This window comes from Psilocybe cubensis, chromosome 11 (genome assembly GCF_017499595.1).
Source record: "Psilocybe cubensis strain MGC-MH-2018 chromosome 11, whole genome shotgun sequence".
Taxonomy (NCBI): domain Eukaryota; kingdom Fungi; phylum Basidiomycota; class Agaricomycetes; order Agaricales; family Agrocybaceae; genus Psilocybe; species Psilocybe cubensis.
In genome coordinates this window covers 1,313,944-1,337,230 of record NC_063009.1, presented here as the reverse complement: position 1 = coordinate 1,337,230, position 23,287 = coordinate 1,313,944, and the positions used below count along the sequence as shown (strand labels likewise).

Here is a 23,287-nt window from a genome sequence, read left to right as displayed (position 1 = left end):
CATGTACATACCAATTGGTCAGCCATTATATGGGCGAAAGTGTGCTGCGAGAAGGGGAGGGTTTGTAGAGAATGTAGGTGTGGTGGTGGCTGCTGTTATAAAGCCTGGAGGGCTCAGGCTATCCGTTGGCGCAATCAGGTCAAAGCTGCATCTCGGCAATCGCCGAGTCCCAAGGGAGCCTCAACACGCAGCTCCGATTGTCACTCATTTCTCAATTCCCGTAGACTTCAGTTTTGCGCGTCGTCCAGCACTGCAACGCACCGCTATGACATGAAAATGGCACCCACTACACACAACGTCATAAGCTGTGCGCGCTTATTTAGCTGCGTGGGGTTTATTTCTTCCTGAGATATCCTGGTCCTGAAGGCTGTGTTTACAGAGGACACGGAACGGAGGTAATTCCCGGACGCGTATGACTGGCCAGCCATTTTTTTCTCTACAACTGTAGATTGAAGAACGAAGTCATGTACTTTTGGCGCTTGTCCTTACTCGCGTCAAGGATACCCCTCAAAAATTACCTTCACGCCTGCATGCTAAGTAATTTTGAGTACAACACAGATTGCATACAGAGACATTACGATTTTACCTCTGTTATTATTACCCTTTAATTTCCATAGGCAAATAGCGTGGATCACTACGTTTCTCCGGAAAGTTATATCAGTACAATATCGCTGAAGAGCAGGTATCGATAGAGGGAGAAATTTCGGATACGCGCATAGCAGAAGCTTTTTACTAGATTTGAAACTTCTGTATTTGAATGTAGGCAGCACGACTACAGTGTACGCGCTCGAGTACCTTTTATTTATCCACTCAGAGACAGGGCATTTCTTCGATCTAATCACAATACATACTGCAAATCCGCTCAATGATTCTCGTAAATAATTAAAGCGCAACTAAAAGTAGCCGCAGATGAAAACTTCAGTCATAAAACAATGGTATGTTACGTCTTTATCTGAGTATCAGTGGCTATCTGAGTTCTTTGCCGAACATTCATCGAGGACCACCCAGCAGTGGAGGATAGAAAAGTTGATCGATTGATCCTAATTGGATAGACATGCGCCCGGCATATGTAGCAGTAGTGTGCGTCGACTGCAGAAGATTAAGAACGAAGGCTCCAAGACGATTAAGAAATAGGAGAGGAAAGCACATAATGGCAATAGAGAGACCAGGAAGCTGGAGGGAAACCAGATGGTCGATTCCTGCTCAACCAACCTATCTATTTCGGCATTTGGTCGGCATTTCGATCTGCGACGGACAGGGTGGCAAGTCGACGGTCGTCAGCGTCACGCATCACTTTTCCTTTGCCAGATGGGCATTGGTTTACACCCACATTTGACAATCGTCATCGTCCCCTGGTCTTATCTTATACATTTTCTGAATGCGTTATAAGCGCATACGCAGATATTCTATCTCGTGACGTACTACATCCTGTTGTTGAAAGTTAGGAAGTGGTCAGCTTGAGTGCTAGTGACCAGTGAGTACTGAATTATATTCAATATTTGATCTCAAGTCTCACTGACACGCACTGCCTCGATTGAAGTCTCCCATGCCCAACTGTAGTTGAGGTTTGTCCTCATGCGAATCATATATCACAACTAACGCTGGTACATTACCTCCCTCACTCCCGAGACCAAAGGCTCATGTCTTTTCCAAATGCAAGCAACGTGCTCATCAGCGGCGGGACATTCATCCACACGCAACCACCCGCAACCGTCTCGAGTTGTACGTATCATGAAAGATTACATGGTCTTAGTGCTTATCTGCGACTAGCGCTTGCCCTGCTGTCCTCGAAGATTGCCACCGGGGCATCCCACAACTCTGCCGAACGCTTTGATCCTCCTAAATGCCACCCAAACACACGCGAGGCCATCTTCCAAACAATTCTAAATTGGTTGGACGATTCAGTAAAATCGCCTCAAATAATGTGGGTTTACGGCTCTGCTGGTGTCGGGAAATCGGCAATTGCGCAGAGCATTGCAGAGATGTGTTTTCATACTGGCAAACTACTAGGGAGCTTCTTTTTCGCCCGTGGTGTGCCAAATCGACATACCGAGACGCTGTTCATACCAACACTTGCGTATCAAATCATGCAGTACCTACCAGAAACACGAGCATCGGTATTAGATGCTGTAGAAAGGGATCCACAGTTGTTTTCCTTATCTCTTGCTGACCAGATGGAAAAGCTGATAATTGGACCCTTGAACGAAATCATTCACAACGATCACGACGGACAAGGCCTGAGGTCACGTACTGCGACACTTGTCGTAGTCGATGGGCTGGATGAATGTTCACACCCTCAGGCACAGCGTCTCATACTCGATGTCCTTTCGTCTGTCGTGGTCAAAGCCCCAATCCCGATCTCTGTAATGGTTCTATGTCGTCCTGAGCAACATATACGAGAGACATTCCATAATGATCCCTTGAAATCCCTAACAGTCAGCATAAACCTCGACAACATTTCTGACGATACTGATATCGACATCAAGACTTTTCTCTTGTCAGAATTTCGGACAATAAAGCACAATCACCCCGCAAAGGAGCACTTCCCGCCAATTTGGCCATCAGAGAACGAAATGAACCAGCTTTTGATGAGGTCGCAAGGTCACTTTATCTATGCCTCGACTATCATAAAGTATGTTGGTTCACGTCGGCATTCCCCTATCACAAGGTTGTCTCATCTTTTAAAGCAATCTATTCCTAAAAGCGACAATCCATTTGCTTCTCTGGACTCCCTATATCGACAAATTCTGCTGGGTGTTGAGGATTTTGACACCGCATCGAAAATAATTGTTACATTGGTCTTGGGGAGCTCGTCGCTATTGCCTCCAACCGCAACATCGATCGAATCATTGCATTCTTTCCAACCGGGAACAGTGAAGATTGCACTATGCGACTTGCATTCGATTGTATATGTGCCCGAAACCCCAGACGAAAATCTGCGAATGTATCACGCCTCATTTTCCGACTTTATATTTGAGGAGGCGCGTTCAGGTAGATTCTATCTGGACAAGGGAGCGGCTCATATCATGCTTGCCACTTCTGTCTTGAAGTTGTCTATCAGCAGTAGGTTCTCATTTTTCGACTCATAAATACCAGAAACTTACTTATCGAACAAACTTGTATTCTTGGTGTACTAGGTGTTAGTCAATTCCATACCTCACGCCTTTTATGTGACCACTACGATCAGTTTTGTATGTTAAAACCGAACTCTGTGCTTCAAAACAAGTTTCTAGACGAGTTGTACGACGCTGATTTTCTTGGACTTTTGTCAACCTCGCGTGATGAAATGTATGTTTATTGGGAAGAGGTGAATCTTATTTGTCAGTTTCTATTAGACATGAAAGATCTCCCGGTGTGTTTGTTTTTCAGAAATTCCAAAAAAATGACTGAATGATTATGTATCTGCAGCATCCAGACCATGAATCGGACTTGGTCACTCACCATCTTCAATTTTTTATTGAATGGATAACTCTGGCATTTTCTGGACCTATTCGCAAGTTTATGAGGGACTCGATTAAGCTGAAGAAATCCGACATCTCTGTAAATGATATTCTTCAAGCATTTCAGTCCGCCACGGCTTCTCTTGTCGAATCTCCGGAAGGGCGTAATAAAGTCAAAAATCTTTGTATATTCTTGATTGACATCTTCAATCGTGACATTATGTGCGTTATTCAATGCTGAATTGTGTTTGTTGATGGTCAAAAATTGACTTTTTGTAACTTAGACTTGAACTCAACCTTCGAGAGAGCAATGCAGACGCCTTGCTTGAAATCAACGATTACCTCGTTGATTTACTTATTCCTGTACGAAAACATGGTCGTAAAATCAGTTTTCGCAAATTAAATGCTCATAGAGCTCGGTTATGGGTGAGGAAATCAACCGAGGGCAACATGTCCGAGGACGTAATTGCCAGACGCGACGAGACAACTTCCGAGTCTGCTGGTGGTTGGTACAAGTCTACTCTTAGAAAATTGTTTTAACGAGCAATGTGATTCGATTTCATCATTGATACGACTATTCGTCTTGTAAGAAAATGTTGCAAGGTGCGCAGAGTACCTTTGGATAACCAATCCTAGAAATACATTGATGCGCCTCGAGCATGTGAGATGCTGAGCAACGTTAAAACAGAAATTAATCACGAGTTTATCAAACACTTGTAGAAGGTGCGTAGGGCCGGGCAGCGCTTTCACAAAGGCCTCAAAATCACAGCTTGGCTAATACTAATGGGAGAGTGTAAGGCAATCACTACTTCTAACCACTCTGGGACATAATCAAAGATATAAATTTGAGCGCGAGAGGAGGCATATACGAGATACAAAGTAGAGCTGACATAAATCTATGAGAAAGACGCAAACCAAGGGATTCTTGCTCCTAGAGCTAGCTACTGTGTCGAACAGTACTCCTCAATATATCTCATTCAAGTACAAAGCTGCCTTGTCAATGCCTTGTTTAACCTAATAGCATGAAACACGTTTAACATACTACATCTGTATTCATGGTATTCTACCAATTTCAAGACGAAAACAATCCAAGGAAAGTCTAGCGCGTGAGCGATACAGACCTGTTTGACTCTGATCAAAAGCGTGAGAAATGGTGACAAGATGCCGAAATCAAAACATAGCGGTATGCGAGTCTAGGACAACAGAAAATAGAAGTAATGTGTGATATAATGTTTTCCGAAAAATTTACGTGCAAAATAACAGGCAGAGGAAGGGAGATATTGACTGAACCAGTGTTTTTCGGGATGTCGGAGATTGACCGTGTGACCCGGCAAGGCGTGGGAGAATGGACTTCAGTGTGTCGAAAACGAGCGTTATCTCCCACTACCGACTTCGGAAGTGCTAGAAATGTCTTGTTATTATTACAAATATTCTGCAATAGTCCCTTCAAGGTTAATGAATTTATGGACACTGCTATCAACATTTATAGCGCACAGTCGTTCGATTATCAAGTATTTTGAGATTCAAACCCAAGGTACAGCTGTACTCTCAGACCGAGATCGAGGCCCGAGATGACATTTACTCTACACAACAGTTTTGATACTCTTGAGATATTTAGAATCAATTTCGTTCTGATAGTCGAACCAAGCTACTGCCCTACGAGGTAAACCCTTTGGAGAGATTGAGATCGGCTTATTTTTATCCGCAATTATAATCATCTGAGTGCGATATCACAATCAGTAAATCACACTCCTTAAATGATACAGAGTACTTGCATCTTTTTCAATTGATGCATAAGGTGGAAGCGTTAAATTTATCTCTTGTATATGTTCCCTATTTGTAGAATTTTTTATCGTGTCAGTATGTTTTATTCGACAAGAAGGGCACAAACAACTTGCCATATTTCTTCTAAAAAATCTTGTTCATTGGTATCTTGGTTAGCTCGCTCGACGATGAGTCCTGGTTTGAATCGACTTTGGCCGAACATGATCACGCATGATATCATTGGATGCTTGGTAAGCTCGGCTTCTGTATCTTTGCGTTAGACAGCATCGCTACTAGAACATCAGTCTTTGTTGCCTTACCGCTGTCGAGAGGATTGATCTCCCACCGCATATGAGACTTTCAATCGGTCGAATGGCTCGGAGAAGGAATGGCTTACCGTTTCGCCAGTTGCCAGTAAAATTTGATCACTTGATCGGCCGAACATCTTGTAGGTATTGGGCTTCTTTGGGTGAGGAAAGATCAGATCGCCGGGGTTATATGCTGGTTTCCCTTTCCAAGTTGTATTTTTTATGCCTAAGTAGTCTGGAGACTCAGTTGGCTGTATTTCATTGTCAGATTCTTTTACTAGCAATTTGGTATGGAATTTTGACTGACCGATACTATAATTTCGAGTAAACCTCCATCACAAGGCACAAAGTTAATGTCAGGGCGATCAGATATTGTCCAATATTCCCAGTCCTCTCCTTGGAAATCTGCAATATACTACGAATTGAGCTGGGATGCGTTGAACAATAAGGCTCCTTACGCGGTAAAATTGACAATGGACCAAATTCCGTGCTTCATACATGGGTGAGCGACGAATATAACAATCATGAATTGTTACGTACCTGCCATAGCATGTACCAATCTTGACCCCACTTTTCACCAAGTTATTACCCACACTTCTGTTTAAGAACCTCCCTCCGTAGTACTTAAACGTTGCAGTGTTAGGTTCTGCGGCATTGATTGAACATAAAAGTTGGTCATCTTACAAGCATGGTCGGGATCTCGCTAAGGTCTAAGACTTTCTGTGGATCTTTGGCCCAGAGCTGCTAATAGTTGGAACCGGCCAGAAAAGGCAATTTAAAAAAGTCCCACCTCCAAAATGAATGTAGGGATCAACATATAATCCGGTTTTGATAGTCTGAGGAATGTAAATAAATCATTCTCAGCAATAGGGGCAACAGATTTCGGATCTGTAGGATCCACGACCGCCATACTGCATCCCCTTCGAATCTGGATAAAAGAGTTGGCAATGTTGAGAAGAAACATAAAAAGATGTCGTACCATCATAAAGAATATACACAAGCCAACGGAGTGGAAGAGTTCGAGTGAAAAACTCCCTATAGTGAGTCTCGGCATGTTATGAGGTGGAGTTTCTAGTTTCTTGATAAGTAAAAATCTTGAAGGGCCGAGATTTCAACGGTCAGTTACCTCTGACCTCTCCGAAATGTGTTATAGTTTCACTGGTCCATGGTATAACCTTTGGAAAAACAGAACTGGAACTTGAGGAGTGAGTGATTATTGAGATATCTCCCGGTTTGCGTTCATGCATAGGTAAAGGGTCATAAGCGTCCCCCTCAGAGTATAGCGTAGATAGCGGTGGCAATTCGCATAGTAGTAACTGATCCGCATATTCTGCAGATGCTTGGAGTGCCAAGTCTCTAGTGGCTGCGTTGACGACAATGGCCACTGGTTTAGTTTCTTTGAGTAGGTGGGAGACTACTGTGGGAGAGAACCGTGTTGATATGGGGAATGCGACACATCCTGCGCGCAATAATCCCTATTAACTTCTGTCAGCTTTATGTAAGTCCCTGGTAAATCATTAGTAAAGCATACGGCAAGTGCGGTCGCATATATTACAGTGTCTGGAAGTTTGAAGGTATGTAAGATTCATGGTAGAAATGGTTACCAAAATTAATCTCACTGGTTTTTAAAAGGATAACAACGACGGGATATTGCTTCAAAGAACGCTGAGCCTCTAGTGACTTGATGATAGAATGACCAACACGATGAACTGCCGGGATAAACTGTCTATAGGTACAATTTGCTATGCCGTTGTCTTCTTTGGTATTGTAGATAAAAGCAGGGTGGTTTGGATTCTCCCTAGCGTTAAAATCGAATACATATTCCAGCGGCAAATCCAATGGCGGAGGTACAAAGTTTGATTCAGGGTGTGAAGTTTGCATTTTCTACAATCTGAAGAGCTATTGGACGTGAGTGAATATCCGACTTTGATGACACAAATTTGGTTACATAGCGTACCTGTATATGAGGAGTCCAGGAGAATGACATTAATATGCAGTCAGTCGACCTACTATTTAATGATAATCCAGTCTGATACCATCATTGTAGCACTCCATTCCAAGTAGAAGTTTCTTTGCGTAGCATCAATCATCTTTGTGGGTTACTAAAGTGTAATACACATTATCGCCGTTGTGCACAAACAGAATAGCTATAAATTCTTCATGTTTGATCATGAGAGCGGGATGATAGTTGATAGAAGCAATTTGCAGCTACTTCTCCGTGGTTTGTAGACCATTTGATGATAGAAAATGTGAATGACAGCCGGCGCCTTGAGAATTTGATGTATCCAGTTGTCGCAAGATACTTTTGAGCTGACACGTGAAGTATGGATTAGCGAGACTCTCTGTTTTTATTGGCAATTTATGCAATTTATAGATTTCATCACTCTTGAGAAAAATTTGAGCAGTGAGAGTGTTATAGATGTGAAATTCAAGTTAGCCAAATAGGCCAGATGAGGTCAAACCTCAGATGACATGAATACCATATACTAACTATTTCCCATATCAGGCTATTCTGGGACCTGTTCAATTTTCGGGACAAGGTTACACCGAAGTTCGGTAATTGCTATTTTTGATGATTGTGATAAAAACCTCAAAAAAGCCCTCTGAAAAAAGAAGTTGGAAATAATGCATTGTCATAACTCCGTAAATCAGTATGGAAGAAGACACAATAAGATTCGATTCACAGGAAGCCTTCCTCAAGCACTAGCATGTGACACTAATCATGATACTGCCTACTAATACTTTAACCCAAAATGGCAATTTGCTGATGACTACCTTGTCTAGGTGGCAAATGAATCGAACGAATCTACTGGCATGTTTCTACACCATTCCATCGACAAAGTTTGGCGTGTCCTTGTATTCCTCCTAAAATAAATTTTAGAAAGAATAATTATAGAAAGCACTGGCAGAGTAATCACAGGATCATTATCAGCAATGGTCTGCTTAGAAACAAGCACATGGACGTGACTCTCATGCTCCGGGTCTTGAAGGGTACCAGTGTAACCTGTACCAGTAGAGATGGCACCCATAGGAATGGAGTTCCAGTCCCTAGTAGAGGAATCTCCTGTTGTTACCGGAACGCGAGACCTCTTTATTGTATGTTGACGTGAGTTCAGCCTGTTGAGAATTCAAGTGAGTAGATTCAGATGTTTACACTTTGTAGCGTTCACATACGTTGCCAGTGCACTGTTCATATATACTGGTGGTCTGTGGTAAGCAAACTGAAATTCCCAGACTTGTCGGATAACGTAACAAACATTTTCCACTTAGCTCTACGCCAATGAAGAAGTAGAATGTATCTGGGAATACAATGAACTAGATGCACTAGCTTAGACTAGTCGCATTTTCTTGTGTCAAAGTAATGTCAAACTCACCAAAACCAAGTTCAACAATGCACAGATCGCGGTCAGCAATCCGCGATTAACAGCATTGATCATTAAGGTAGTCAATATATTATTGGTGCTTCATTGTGGATGAGGCAGTTGAATAAAGTAAGTCCTGGTCCGTTAAAAATGAGTAAGAACATACGTCTTAATGGTGCCTTTGCGGTTGGCAAGAGTGACCACCAGTGCTGCAGTAATGACAATATCGCAAAGTAGAGCGGCAGCCGCTTGTAACGTCGACACAGGCTGCAATCAATGTTCAGCAAATATTTTAAATAATTCTTTCCACTGTCTACTGACCTTGGTGCTACTCAAATCTTTGAAGGAGCTTATGCGAAGCCTATACAACATATCAGAGTAAATTCCAAAAATCAAGAAGAGAGCCGTACGTCAATACAGTTTGTGCTGCAGAAATTCAGATTCAGATTATTATAAACGTTGGCAGACTTTTGAACAAAGACTCTTACCCACACCGGATCCTTGGGTAGTCAAATCATCAGTATTGAGTAGATAAATAGGTCATACTAGTAGTAAAGAATTGTCACGTACCAATTTGTGTCAAGGCAAGTATGACCTAAAGTCTGGTATCAGACCCATTTGAGCTTTGCTGATAACCATGTCGTCAACTCACAATGATGGCGGGAATAATGATTCTCGTCTTGTCCACTATCACATTATAGGCATCAAGTATTACTACAAAAGAAAATGGGAAACTTACAGACATAAATGCAGTATCCAAAATATCTGTGTATTCATTTGTTAAAACCATTAGTAACTTGAATAATGGAATTATGACGTACATTTGCACAATAAATGCGGATAGAAACTAGATAATATATGTCTTATCAGTATCCATATTCGTGAGAAAGTACTGGGATTAAATACCGTCGCAAATATCTGAGCCTGTCAATGAGGAGATGTTAGCGGCTTTCACTTACCAGTCAATATAGATACAAAGAAACACTACCGAATCTTGCCTAATGAAACAATTACAATAGTCAATGCCATTTCTGGTGGATATATATAAGAAGTTACTTGCCAATGGATTATGAGAAGACCCAGAGAATCTCCAAACCCGTTGATAAGATAAAAGTAAGTAGCGACAAAAAATGTCACAATCTGGAAAGTTTCCAAAAGGCTGCCATTTTGTAGAAGTTAGCATTTATTGAACTTGGAGGTTGATTGTAGAGTAATGTGCTCACAGAAGTGCGATGACCTGTATTTTACCATATCGCCGCTTTAGTACGTAGACAATAGTAATGAATATATGTAATTAGCTGACCATAGCTTTTATTCCCCAATGATCCTTTTTATACCAATGAAAGTATAGCCAAACTTGTAGCATTCCACATCCTTGAAGACTGTTATATGAGTTAGTGCGTGTATTAGTGTAAAGAAATAGGCGCATACAGTGCCTGTAACCAAATGATTGTGAGCCAGACACCAAATGTCGAAGCAATTGGGTTACCCATGCTCGATTTCTACTTGTTGGGCGTTTAGATGGACACCCCGACAAGTTTCCATTTTATAACCCGACGTAGTGAGTTAAATCTAAGCTTTTCGACTTCTACGGCAACGAGAACCACAATAAAATTTATTTCTGCACACATGAATCCGACACATAACAGTGTTTCTGCTTGTTCCAAAATCAAGAATAGTGGGTATCATGCAGTTTCAAGATCTCATACCTTAATATACCCTGATGAAAGAGATTTGAACTTGATGGCCTTGAACTTATAAGCTATCATACCTTTGTGGGGGACAACTGCCATTGGCGGCTTTCGAATTGTGGACAGCCTGTTCCAACTTGATTGTCATGACTCCTTGCGCTATGTCTAAAATTGTTATCAATGTCTGCAAGCTTGTGAAATATCAAAGGTCTGTGTGGTGGGAAAGATAGCAAACTATTGATAATCAGAATCTACGAATTGATCGGCGTCTCTTTTCAAACCAGACATTGCGGTGTTCTGTGGATTGACATGTAAGTCGCAAAATGTGACCCAATCAAACATTAACAAATATTCGGCCAACGTGACACATTGCCGAACTGCCGAAGCGGGCTGGATCTAGTGCTATTGCAGTACATGTGTGCCGCCCAGGGCGGTCCTCATGTTATCGAGTAACCAGTGATATGTTACAGATATACTATGTTTGTATCTTGAAACTGTATAAGACTGTTAGAAATGCGGCATTCTTGGAACCCCAATCGATTTATATGTGTGTATTCATCATCTTTTTTAAGGTGGAAGAATCAACTTTAATCAAAATTTTACACCGTGAGAGACAGGGGTCTGAGTGCCACCCACGAGCGTAGGAACTGTAGGCGTCTTCCTCAAACCTAACCATGGTGTCGCAAAGAGATGTTTCACTGATCATCAGAAATGCATGGGAAATACAAACTAGTCCTATCATAAATGCGTACCCTTCTTTTCCCTAATAATAACAGTAACTTGGACTTGGTGTGAGCGCGCCACAGGTAGCTTTCGTTGCTAATATGAATGGCGCTCAACGTCAACACTTTTCAGAAATGTCTTCTCGTGATCAAGTCGATTCCCTCCTTGCTATTATTAAGGAAGCTGCATACAACGCCCTTGACGAATACGAAACGTATGGGACACCAGCGCCAAATCTGGACTCGCTTGAGCCCCATCCTCTTGACGTCGCCGACGACAAACTCAGGCTAAAGAAAATAATCAGTAAACTCGAGGGTGCTTGTGATCAGCTGTGCACAATCTTGGCCCCTCCCTCACACACCGTTATGAATGTACGTTGTAATAATTCCGAACTGATAAATAATTTTTCTTACTGGATTACGATAGAGGGCTCAGGATTTCGGATGGGCGTGCCTTCGGGTCTCTGTTCGGCAAAAAATTGCAGATGAACTTGCGCAGCATCCTGACGGTCTGCACGTTGACGAGTTGTCTAAGAAGGTCAATGTCCATCCTATGAAATTAGCCTCAATTCTCCGAGTTCTGGCTGCCAGACATTGCTTCCGCGAAGGTATGAGTGTTAATACGTATAGACGTACTTTTTAACATTGGTCATTTGTTTTTCAGTTTTGCCCAATAGTTTTGCAAATAATCGGTTGTCAATGAACCTTGTTTCCGATCATTCAGTATCAGCCTTGGTCAACCTCGTCACCGAAGAGGGTCAGAGATCTGCACTGGCTCTTTCCGACTATGTTGTCGATCCGGAATATGGGTATTCCCTCGATATATCCAAAGCAGTTTTTCAGTACAGAAACAAGGACGTTATGCCAAAAGGACTTACATTTTACGAGTGGCTTCAATCAAGCGTGCGTCATTCTCGCTATTAAACCCGAAAGGAATTTGTATAAATCAAATGCTTTCGACATGTAGGAACAGAAGGAGAGGCGTCAAGTAATTTTACATTGCGACATCCAGGTTATCGCTAATGAGCGCTTGTAGGTCATGATGAAAGCCATGATTGGAATGAATTTAGTCATAGGATCGCTGAGCGCCCTGCATGGTGAATCTAATCATATACGCTTCTAGTACCAGCTGACATACAATGCTCTAGCGTATTCGTGGAGTACTGTAAAATCAGTTTGCGATGTGGGTTCAGGAATGGGCGGGTTTTCGCGTTCACTCTTAGAAATGTATCCCATGATTCATGTTACTCAGTTTGACCTACCTCAAACCCTGGAGTTGGCAAAAAAGGTGGGCATCTCAGGTGCACAGGAATCATATGGGAATCTAGATCTGACTCTATAAACGACTCAGCAATGGAAAGATGATTTTTCTGGTCAAGTCACCTTCGTTGAAGGGGATTTTTTCTTGCATATTCCTGTTCCAAACTGTGATATCTATTATGTGAGCAACATATGACTTTCTTTCCATCTGTAAAGCAGTTCACTAATTCATGATAATCTACTAGCTGCGCAATATTCTCCATAATTGCAAGTACCACTGGCACATACATCTCACAAAACAGCTAATCATCCTACACACAGGGAGTGACGAGCAAGCTATATTAATTCTCAAATCCGTTCGTGAAGCCATGGGTCCCGGAAGCCGAGCTCTCATCCGTGAGTGGGACGATATAAACCACCTACGGGAAGCATGTGTGACTCTAAATTCAGATGACCACGTACTTCATCATATGTCCTCAACCAAAGGGACATATTCAGAAGGTATGGACGTTGTAAGTCGACTTCCCAGCACCGTTACGTCATTATTTGAATTACATCATAGGCGCCTGAACCTATGCTCCCGAACTATGGTGTTGGGAAAATCAGATTATATCATCAGGATTTAACGATGATGATGTGCTACAACACAAAGGAAAGAACTGTGGGTGAGATGATTGCCCTAGGGTGCGTATCATCATCCCATATACATGTTCCGACTTGTTTACAGCGCTTTTTGCAGGGAGAAGGCTGGCCTTCGTGGTTTGAAAATCTTTGATCTCGCTGAGATGTGCTTGATAGAGTTTGACAAAGTGGATTAAAACATAGTAGGCAAAAGTTAGTGTTTACGGATTTGAAACCATAACTAATCTCAAGATTGTTTACCACCTTCTCAGTCTTAAATGATGTGTTTTTGACTCCCCAGTCTTCAACTGGACACAACTTTCTAGAGTAAACAAACTACGCAGCTTTATGGCTACTGCGTGATTTGCACGATTTCTTGTCCTTGAATACAATCAACTACAATGGCGAGAAAAAGAATTTGTATGCGATCTTAAAGACAGCAAGGATTTTAATATATTCAAAAAATGCTCATTTCTTTTGCGCATTAACATCGAAGGCTTGCAGGCTTTACGAAAGATCAATAGAACCTTTCCGTCATACGCATATATTTCTCAAAACGTAAGCTGCACAAACGAATCTGAACACAGTTTTATGCATTTCAGGCTAATCAAGATTCATAAATGATCAAGACGAAATTGACGCCCTGTATGCACAGGATTTGAGGGTGAAGCAGTAAAACGGTACTTACTTCTCCCTCGATATTGGCGACAATAGCATCCCATTTCTTGCTTCGTTCTGATGTTTCTTCTCACCCGTGTCAACGTGTTTCTTCTTTGGTTTCCCTATGCTCTCGCAGTTAGTGTAATATACGTTCTAACACACGGTGACTATATATTTGGTGAAGTTTTTGTTCTCACAATTAATTTTTAACTCCGATCATGGTTTGCCGGAGTAAGGAAAGACCTAAATCCGAGATTATTATTTATTTAAATATGTATAGAAGCCTAGAGAAATTGCAATTTCTACAGGGTCGATGAAAATGTCTAGTAAAATCATGGCCTCGGGAACGAAAGGGAGACATTATGGAATTAGACGATCTGACAATTTTGAAGTCCGAGTTTGTGGCCGAGAACGGAAAACCGGGACTCACGGAAGTTTTCTTGAACCCTGATGAAAGGGTGACTAGAATACAGTAACCTGAAATATACTTCTGTGTTTCCCCAAAGCTAACGGACTTCCCAAATTATCGATTGCCGACCAAGCGTGTACTATTATGACATAGATATTGGATATTCGGTTTTTCAAGGTTCGTGCTCTGAACATCGGTAAGGCTATTGCTATGATAACCTCGACTCAGTTTCATCCTAGTCCCTAGTCCCGCTGAGCAAAGATCAAAGTGGGAACTGCTTCGGGCTCCGCTCGGTATGCTCGTATTCAGCTATTACTGGCTAACTTTGAGCAACTACTTTTTTGAAGCCCCATTTAGAGGTCCGATTTGCCGTCCAAATACGACACAATAATGTGCAAATAACGGCATCAGCGGGTTGCCGGTGGCTAGCTATCGGTTTTGATCCAAACTCTTTGCAATATCTACACTCATAGGGCAGTACCTGCCTTATCTAGAATACGAGACTCACAGAAGATCTGGTCAGAGCCCTCCCGAACATCTGGAGCCTCGATTAATATTGGCCCTAGTAGGTGATGTGAGGTGACACCGCAGCCCAGGTTTAAAGCCGTCTCAGTCTCTTCTACCTGATCAAATGACTGAACATGTGAAATGGCACTGTAGATCTATTTGCATCCTACTACAAGGGAAGCAGGGTGACATCGCAGTCCAGATTTAAATCCATGTCATTCTTCCATCAAACGAACTGTGAGCAACATGCGCAATGGTACTCTGGTTCTCTAGTACTTACCACAGATGAACTGAGGTGAACTATGCAGTCCAGGTCCACAGCCTTTACAATCTCTTAAACCATCAAAACAATTGTAAGTATTGCCATGTGTACTAGCAAAAGAAGCGTTCAAATTTGCACCATTAACTTCTTATGAGTTGTGCCTGGAAGAGTGGCGTAAAAGGATTCTCATATATTCCTATGTACTATGACATAAGAGTTAAAACGTTAAGACCTAAGGGTTTAGTTATGCGGCACAGTAGAACAATGCAAGAGATCACTCACACGGGTATTGAGGTGCATTCTGGATGATAAGTTTGCCTGCGCGATACCGTTTTGCCATTGATATCACGGCCGAACGAAAGAAATCTGTGAAGACCCCAGGTAGTACATGCTATAATGTCATAGATCAAGTTAAATTGGAATCATCCTGCCAAATTCAACAGAACCTCTTTAATCGCGATGGATCAGTCATGTCTCCAACACTCTTAAGTATCATGTTTTATCCACAAAGTATAATCGAAGCAAAGAAGTTGCGAATCCTCCCTAAGGGCCCGTCTAGAGGGAGACTGTCCAGTAAGATCCCTGCGCTTTTGGCCGGCGCGAATCAGCTTGATTGTAATGAGTGATTTAATCTGATTTAATAGCCTCACACTTTTAAAATGTTCTTGACTCTACAGGACAGTTGGTTGGTACCTGCATTAAATTTGTGTACAGAAACTGCTTACATATAAACTACCAAAGTCAAACCATAGCATGAGATCCAGAAGGGGGAGGTGATTAGATATTAGCCAAAGCAACTGGTCTAAGTAGTAGAGATAACAGGAACCTTATATATGCCCATACTACCCTCGTTGTGGCCCGCAAGTTACAAGTGGGAACGGTGGTCATAATTAGCGAAACTCCGAGTCAGAATCAATTATAGAGATCCACCAGCCCACCAGTATTTTGATCGTCACCCCGCGGGAACTTACCAGTAAGTGCCGACGTTTGTGATGCGGCAGGATTCAGCATGCCAGGTACTGGCATAGCAAATTAATCGTTCTTCAAATTTAGGGTCTTTGGTTCGGACTATGTAAGCACATGTAACGCTCTGACCAAATTTCCGGCTCCCCGATTGCGAACGATTTACCTCTGTTGAGTGTATCTCTCCCCGATGACTGAGAATTAGAATGATACAGGCTAAAATATCTTGAAAATATCAGCAGACTAGGAGCTAAGATCAATTGATGAGCAATGTATCACACACGGGAAGGCATGAATATCATGTATTAAATCAGAACAGTGTGCTTATACTATGGGTAAGCTTTAATAGCGTTGAACAGCGTGCAATCATCTGTTCTCACATAACCTCTCTTCACTCACTAACATGGCTCTCGACGGCAAGCTTGATATCGCTGAATTAACCAGATCTGACGGGATTTTGGCATCCTTAACCACCACTCGAAAAGTCTCACTGTTGGTAGTGGTTTGCATAGCGGAGTTCCTCGACACATTTTCCAACTCGGCACTTTTTTCAGCAATCCCACCAATTTGTGCACAATTAGGAATATCTAACGCTGACTCTGTGTGGTTGCAAAGTGGTTATCAACTCACATTCGCTGCACTTTTGCTCGTCGTGAGTGGTCATTGTCTGATCACCGACAATTCTCTTGCTGAATCGATAATACTGCAGAGTGGTCGCCTGAGTGATCTATACAGTCCTAGTAAATGCCAAAAATTTGATTTACTTACACTCATAAATAACCATAATAACTGATGTTGCTTAGAATGGGTCTTCATTGTTGGAGGCGTTTCATTTGGATGTTTCTCATTGGGAGGAGGGTTCGTGCGTTCTGAGATTCCGCTTCTTGTTCTTCGCGCATTGATGGGAGTTGGTGCGCGTGATCTAACCTTATAGCCGTCACGCATTATTGAACCGTTGACTTAGGGGCCGCTTTAACTGTGCCGTCTGCAATGCACATGATCGTGCACCTATTCCCAGAACCGACAGCACAATCAAAGGCAATCGGAGGTTTTTCAACTTCTGGTGCATTGGGAAATAGTCAGTACATCGCATTCCTAATGAGATTGTTGTTCTGTCGGTTTCAACGCTCTCACTGATTTATTGTCTAGTGCTCGGACTTGTTATAGGCGCCCTTCTGACATCATTTGCATCTTGGCCTTGGGTGTTCTACTTCATGTCAATTCTTGGAATCTTAGAGTCCATTGCTGTATTTTTTCTTTGCCCCCCTATAGCGCGACCCAAGTCTTCCGCTCTCGAGAAGGCTAAGCGTTTCAGGAGACTCGATGTTTTTGGTGTCAGTCTCGTGACAGGTGCGATTTTTACTGTGTAAAATCGAGTGCATACACGAAAGATATTGTTTCAACCAGTATCCTTGATCCTTTTTATCTTTGGTGTCACTTCGGGCGCAAGTATGGGATGGGGACAGGCAAAGGTCATCGCTCCTTTAGCGATTTCGGTTGTGGCTATGGCAGTCTTCTTCGTATATGAAGCATACTTGCCGGAATACTTGGCCGCAGTGTATGATATCCGTTTATTTTTGCTGAGGAGAATTGCGCTAATTCTACACTCAAACTTGTAGACCTCCTAAAACTTGGAAATATCAAAATTTCGGCATACTTATTGCCACTGCGTTGTTGCCATATATGTGGTATGTCTTGTTGATCCTACATTGTTACCTAACCTCTCACAAGCAACATAATGACTGCCAAAAAGGTGGGGATGTGTACAGTCTCTCTACAGTTGGGTATGGCAAGAAGTCTATGGGTGGTCACCTATTATCAGTGCTATCCATTTGTGAGTGCAGATTGTGTTCTCTGACGCAGTTACTATATCCAAGTCTAATCACCTCAATAGCTTGCCACTGAGTCTGGTGGGAATTCCCGGAACCGTCCTTGTGACTATCCTACAGCAGAAATTTCCGCTCAAGTGGGTCATGTTTGTTGGAGAGTGCATCACGATTGCGGGCACTATTCTGTTGCCGTTTTCCAATTCAAAGCAGCGCTATTGGAGGCTTGCATTTCCTGGTACGCTCATTGGCTCCTTTGGTGTCCTTGTTACGTTTGTAACATCCAAGTAAGTTTCTATGCTTTGATAAGAATCCTCAATATTGATACCGTCAAAAGTGTGGCAATTTTTGCTACAACCCCGCCAGAGGCTGCTGGGGTAGTCGCGGCTATTTTCAATTCTTCTCTTCAGGTGGGGTGTGCAGCAGGAATTGCGATAGTAACTTCTATTCAAACAAGCATCCAAATTACGCACGGTGGGCCGTTAAGCTTTGTCGGACGTGCGGATGGATTCTGGTTTTTATTTGCAGCCGTATGCGTCTTGACGGTGGCGTTATTGTTGTTTATGAAAGACACCATTCCACCTCTCGGAATGAAGCTCCATTCTCAGGTTAACATAGCGGTGGATTCAAATGAGAAAGAGGCTGCCGGACCGCTCGATAATGACGAGGAGGCTGGTGACACTCATGGGGAGTTGTGATTTAGAACATCTCTATGTATTTTTACATTTTGTAAACCACAATTGAGATAAACTGGTTTGCAAAAACATGAGGAGCGGATCCATAGGCCTTAAGTACTAGGTCGATCACAGTACAGCTGAAGTAATTTCGCTCATTCTGGTCCACCAGGGCATTGTCATTCTACCGAAAACGTTATTCATGAGCCTCAGCGTATGTCGATAGGAACCTTTAGGAGCTGTACTCAACCGGTAAGGGGGAAAGTTCGCCTTTGTTAAAGCGGGATTCAATAAAAGATACAATCGTAAGGACACAAAGAATTTCAATTTTATTCTTTTGAAGCTCTTTGGCACATTAATATCTAACGTTTGAAGCTTAAAGATGAACTCCTCAAGCAAGAAGTCACAAAGTGGTCAATGTAAAGATTTATGGTTCGTCTATTCCTACAAAATTCTCCATCCCGCTTACAACTCCGTCAACCACACCTGCTGCTGTAGAGGCAGCTTCCCATACACCATGCCCTCCGTCTGTTGTAGCTGCTGGATCCTGGAGCAACAGTTTAACGGCATCCCCAGTTTCGTGGGCCTTGATTGATGATAAACTTGCTGGAGGAACGTGTGACCTCACAGCACTTGCGATTGCCGTGGCTAATTCTTGTGAAGGGATTCCTAATGCCAGTGCAAGGGCCAAAATGTGTGATTCGATGCTTCGACTATCGGCATTGACATCTGTGTAACCACCAAATGACGGTGTTCCAGAAGCCTGCATTTCAGGGGGTTTCTTCCCGAGGAGCAAACCCCACCATCCCCCTACTGATGTCTTGTATTGCATGGTTCTATAGCCGTAGAAGACTGTCAACAGAGTTGTCAGCCCGACCAAGAGATAGATGAGGTTACTGAGGCGAGTGTTGTATAAAGGCGGAGAAACAGTGCGTAGAAGAGGATTAAATTTGTTATCGGGATTAAGAGCACGTTGCGGTGGTAAGTTTTCTGCAGTTCCAGAGGGATTCACTGGAGAGATGCGCCTACGAGGAGGGGAAGACATCGTTTCTGGTGGTGGTTGATGTCAGAAAAAGTAATGATGTCACCGATTTCTGTGGCACCTTAATATAGTTCAGTCACGCACGTGACTGGGCTGAACTTCATGAACGTCTAGATCTGTTGAAGTAGAGCCACGCTACATCACATTCACACCTGCCACTGGGCTCAAATTATATACCCAAACCAGGTTTCTCCAACATTAATCCCATTCATATTTTGACGATAACCGACAACTGGCAATAAATAAAGTGAAGCTCAAATCAGAAACCAGAACTTAAACATCAAGACAAGAGATTGTTTCAGAACGTCCGTAATACTACTACCTCCAGGCCCGTGCACAACCGCATAGCAGATTCTCGATCGAAGGGCGGGCCTACAAAAATGACAGGCACAATTAGACGTGGAATCCATGCACAGGCACACATTATATAAAAAGGTCCTCGGTTGTCCCTAGTATGTCGTCGAAATGCTGGTTGTCGATGGCTGCCATAACAAAAATCAAATTGCTAAAATATTCTCTTATGCCTCGCTGTTCGTACATATGGCAGATGAAAAAGTCAATGGTCAAAAATTCTCCTCTACCTCACCTCCGCGCCCTTCCCCTAGTCGATGAAGCTGCGGCCTCAACTTCCCCTTCCAATCCATCTGGCAGAAAGTCGTATATGGTGGAATTTCAATAAGGATGACTTTACTCTGGAGAGACAAAAGGTCCATTCATGGACACAGGCAGACCTTCAATGCCACGCCTGGTGCAAAGAGTTGCGAAGTCTACTCAAAATCGTATGTTTCCGTTCGATATCTCCAATATGATATCCGAGATCTCATTCTCTATGCCGTACACCAGGCTCTTTTATTCTCGCTTATGTCTTCTCGGTGTTTTGCTGTAACCTCCCATCAAATCATAATGGCTGCTTCAGGGTGCCCCCACAACTCGGCACCAGCCAGACGTGTCAACAATCTACTACAATGCAGTCTCTTCTTCAGTTTAATCACAACGATTCTCTGCACAACATTCCTTCGATGGCTGCAGCTATCTCTACCATCTACGCATACCTCTGTGGAGCAAGCTTACACCATGTTCAAAGCCAGGACCACCACTCTACATCGATGGAACATACGTCGAGGACTCACAATATTGCCGGTACTTCTCCAGCTGGCAGCTATTCTTTTTTTGGGAGCATTGCTAGAGCCATTTCAGATGCTGGGGAGGTCCTGCAGTACTGTTGTTCCAGTACTCGGCATGATTGTTTTTGCGAGATATATATGGGGCTTAACAAAGGTCGAAATCGTTGACCCGGCATCAAAAGGCTATCATTAATATTCTTCTAGTATTGGATTTAATAACAGTATACCCAGGGGACACCAGTCTATGGTAGTATAATTCGAACAGTATTTACTTTATAATTATAATATCTAGTATTGTTTTAATGTATTCATGCGAGCTTAACTTTAAACAATGTATCCAATTTTTAGCGAACGACTGACGTTTTGAGGCTAACAACTAACGTACAGCCTATTGGCGTCATCATTGTAGACAAACAGTATTAGTAGTTTAAATGTCAAAAACACTGAAATTAACAGGAGTTTAGTCAGATTCAGACTTATATATCTGTCGATGTTAATACCTAAATGCTGCACGTTTTCGATGGCACAGTTGAAGCTGTCGCAGATAACTAGTTGTACGTAGGGCCAGCCTTAAAAGTTGAGCATCAGAAGGAGTGCTTGACGGTTATAGCTATTATCACGGAGCCATCTCAGTTAACTACGTTTAGAGTAATTCATTTCTCCACAGTATAGTGACAGTATTGAGCAAGAGAAACAGTTTCGCAATAGTGGTTGCCATCGACTCATTTGGTACACTCTAAATTTAGAATCTATTTATAGAATACCTTTTGTGAGCGCTAATTCTGAAAAATGCACAGGCCAAGCAAAGAGTGCGGGATAACGCGCCCTATTACAGAAATATATGAAGCATCTAAGTAGAGATGCTCGGATGGTCGAAAAACATACTCGACGTTCTCATTTTCTAAAGGATAAAATCTGGAGTAAACAGAAGTGCCGTTGATACAACGAGCTTCAAGCTGTGCTACTGAGAGAACTGTGGGGGCATATAAGAAGCCAGCCATTTATTAGACATCTCTCAATTTCACACGCCGCTCAACTATTTAAAGTAACAGTTCGGCGTATCAGATCATCAACGTATGTACGTGTAGAAATCATGCATTGTCATTTAAACTGTCTCTAATTTCCATCGTTTCGGCACTGTTACAAAAAATAGTCAGTACTTCTGAGCAGCTCTAAAGCCTATAAGCAAAACGTCTAAGACTTACGCAGACGGAAATAATATCATTTCCACACTTTCCAGAGCTCTTATCTTGGCGGCAAGCATACCTGTCAGGGGCCATGCATTAGGCAATCTAATCAAAGAGGGCATATAATTATAAAGTCGTTACCTCAGACCACTGAAGGAGTTGGTGTACTGGTTGAACAAGATGGGAGGGGGAGAGCAGCCAAAGATTCCGTGGTTACAAGGGTTGTCGGATGAGGAGATAGTTAACCCATCGACCTGCTTGCAGTCGGTATTGTAGACGAACCCTATAATCAACTCAGATCAACGTCGTGTTCTAGGGAGTCGAGCCAAAATTGAGGGTAAGTAGTACTTACATCTGTTGGTCCTGGCATCCAGGCGTTGAACATTACCGATGGCGAAGTTGAAGCCACTGCAGACCGCTGTGGCGCCGTGCGCAAGCGCAAGAACGGTACCGATGGCGGCGACTTTAACATTAACCATTGTAAGATTTTGGTGTGGCGTAGAATGACAGTGGTGAGGCTGCGCGTTGAGCGATACTTGTCGATTTAATAGCAGTTTATATACCTTTTTTCACTTGCTTCCTTCGTAATGCGTATTATGCCCCGCTAGGTTCATTCCCGCGCATCCTGGTCTGTTAGACAGAGATATTGACAGGATATTTTACTTGATTGAAAGAGTGGGCTACCGTTTTTGCTTGAAACCTGCCAAGCTGAGTCGACGACGTGGAGATTGCGATGACCACGAAATAGCAGTAGGTAACTTTCCCCAGGATTGGCTAAAGCCTGCAACCTGTGCAACCTGAACCAGCGTGAACCCCGAAATCAGAGAAGCCCAATTTTGCAATTTGAATTTCATTTCAAAATTCCAAGTACCACCGCGATGTCATATACATGTATTTATAGACCAGGTATGGTATCAGTATGTAGCAGTTCTATTTTGCGAAATTCCAGCGGTCTTAGATACACATACTAAGGGATGCCAATAGTCCTATAAACTAGTTCTCTGCACTCTAAATTTCTGGATTCAATGTATGCCTCAGTATTGTTCAACATTCGTTGTAATCTCTACACATACCGTGCACATGGTGACTACAATATGCTGTATGGCGGCGACTGGACACCGGCTCTGTCCACTGTCCCCGGAGCTTCATGGATGTGCAAATTACGTGCCAAGCGCCCGATGAACGGGAAGCTGCGGCGAGGAGGTTGTGTCAGGGGTTCATTAATATTACCCATGCAGCACCTTGCAGCACACAAGTCAGTACGAATATCATGCGAAGCCTGCAACGCCTCTGGCGAACGTTTCTAAAAAATAGAAGGAATTCATTATTCACTCGTAAACAAGTTTCATAAGATATAGTCATAGACTTGATGATAATATGAGAGCAATCAGAAGAGAAAGAAGGAAATACCACGCAAGCAAAAAAGAAAGTCAGAAATATCCTAAACCTTTGAATATTGAACGGT

The 23,287-nt window shown here is 42.7% G+C and overlaps 6 protein-coding genes across 6 annotated transcripts; 3 read left to right on the top strand and 3 right to left on the bottom strand.

Moving 5' to 3' along the window:
• Nucleotides 1-1,640: 1,640 nt before the first annotated feature.
• Nucleotides 1,641-3,980, top strand: JR316_0011546 (uncharacterized protein; the record flags this gene model as incomplete). The annotated part of the gene is made up of 5 exons (XM_047897197.1): nt 1,641-2,632; nt 2,705-3,063; nt 3,336-3,352; nt 3,409-3,662; nt 3,725-3,980. 5 exons carry the CDS (start codon nt 1,641-1,643, stop codon nt 3,978-3,980), a joined length of 1,878 nt encoding a protein of 625 aa, XP_047743606.1.
• Nucleotides 3,981-8,332: 4,352 nt separating this feature from the next.
• Nucleotides 8,333-10,367, bottom strand: JR316_0011545 (uncharacterized protein; the record flags this gene model as incomplete). Its single annotated transcript, XM_047897196.1, has 6 exons — nt 8,333-8,377; nt 8,416-8,629; nt 8,687-8,719; nt 9,041-9,141; nt 9,196-9,235; nt 10,306-10,367. The coding sequence occupies 6 exons, from the start codon at nt 10,365-10,367 to the stop codon at nt 8,333-8,335; spliced, it is 495 nt and encodes a 164-aa protein (XP_047743605.1).
• A 1,055-nt stretch (nt 10,368-11,422) lies between these two features.
• On the top strand, nt 11,423-13,365 carry JR316_0011544 (3-O-methyltransferase 2; the record flags this gene model as incomplete). Its single annotated transcript, XM_047897195.1, has 9 exons — nt 11,423-11,659; nt 11,715-11,895; nt 11,952-12,190; nt 12,255-12,275; nt 12,324-12,384; nt 12,436-12,588; nt 12,869-13,059; nt 13,110-13,231; nt 13,287-13,365. The coding sequence occupies 9 exons, from the start codon at nt 11,423-11,425 to the stop codon at nt 13,363-13,365; spliced, it is 1,284 nt and encodes a 427-aa protein (XP_047743604.1).
• Nucleotides 13,366-16,870: 3,505 nt separating this feature from the next.
• JR316_0011543 (Major facilitator superfamily multidrug transporter mfsC) lies at nt 16,871-18,493 on the top strand (the record flags this gene model as incomplete). Its single annotated transcript, XM_047897194.1, has 7 exons — nt 16,871-16,880; nt 16,934-17,047; nt 17,119-17,319; nt 17,377-17,527; nt 17,589-17,657; nt 17,864-18,082; nt 18,106-18,493. 7 exons carry the CDS (start codon nt 16,871-16,873, stop codon nt 18,491-18,493), a joined length of 1,152 nt encoding a protein of 383 aa, XP_047743603.1.
• Nucleotides 18,494-18,896: 403 nt separating this feature from the next.
• JR316_0011542 (uncharacterized protein) lies at nt 18,897-19,514 on the bottom strand (the record flags this gene model as incomplete). The annotated part of the gene is made up of 1 exon (XM_047897193.1): nt 18,897-19,514. The coding sequence occupies one exon, from the start codon at nt 19,512-19,514 to the stop codon at nt 18,897-18,899; it is 618 nt and encodes a 205-aa protein (XP_047743602.1).
• Nucleotides 19,515-21,751: 2,237 nt separating this feature from the next.
• Nucleotides 21,752-22,301, bottom strand: JR316_0011541 (uncharacterized protein; the record flags this gene model as incomplete). Its single annotated transcript, XM_047897192.1, has 4 exons — nt 21,752-21,772; nt 21,841-21,901; nt 21,964-22,105; nt 22,175-22,301. The coding sequence occupies 4 exons, from the start codon at nt 22,299-22,301 to the stop codon at nt 21,752-21,754; spliced, it is 351 nt and encodes a 116-aa protein (XP_047743601.1).
• Between the last annotated feature and the right edge of the window lie 986 nt (nt 22,302-23,287).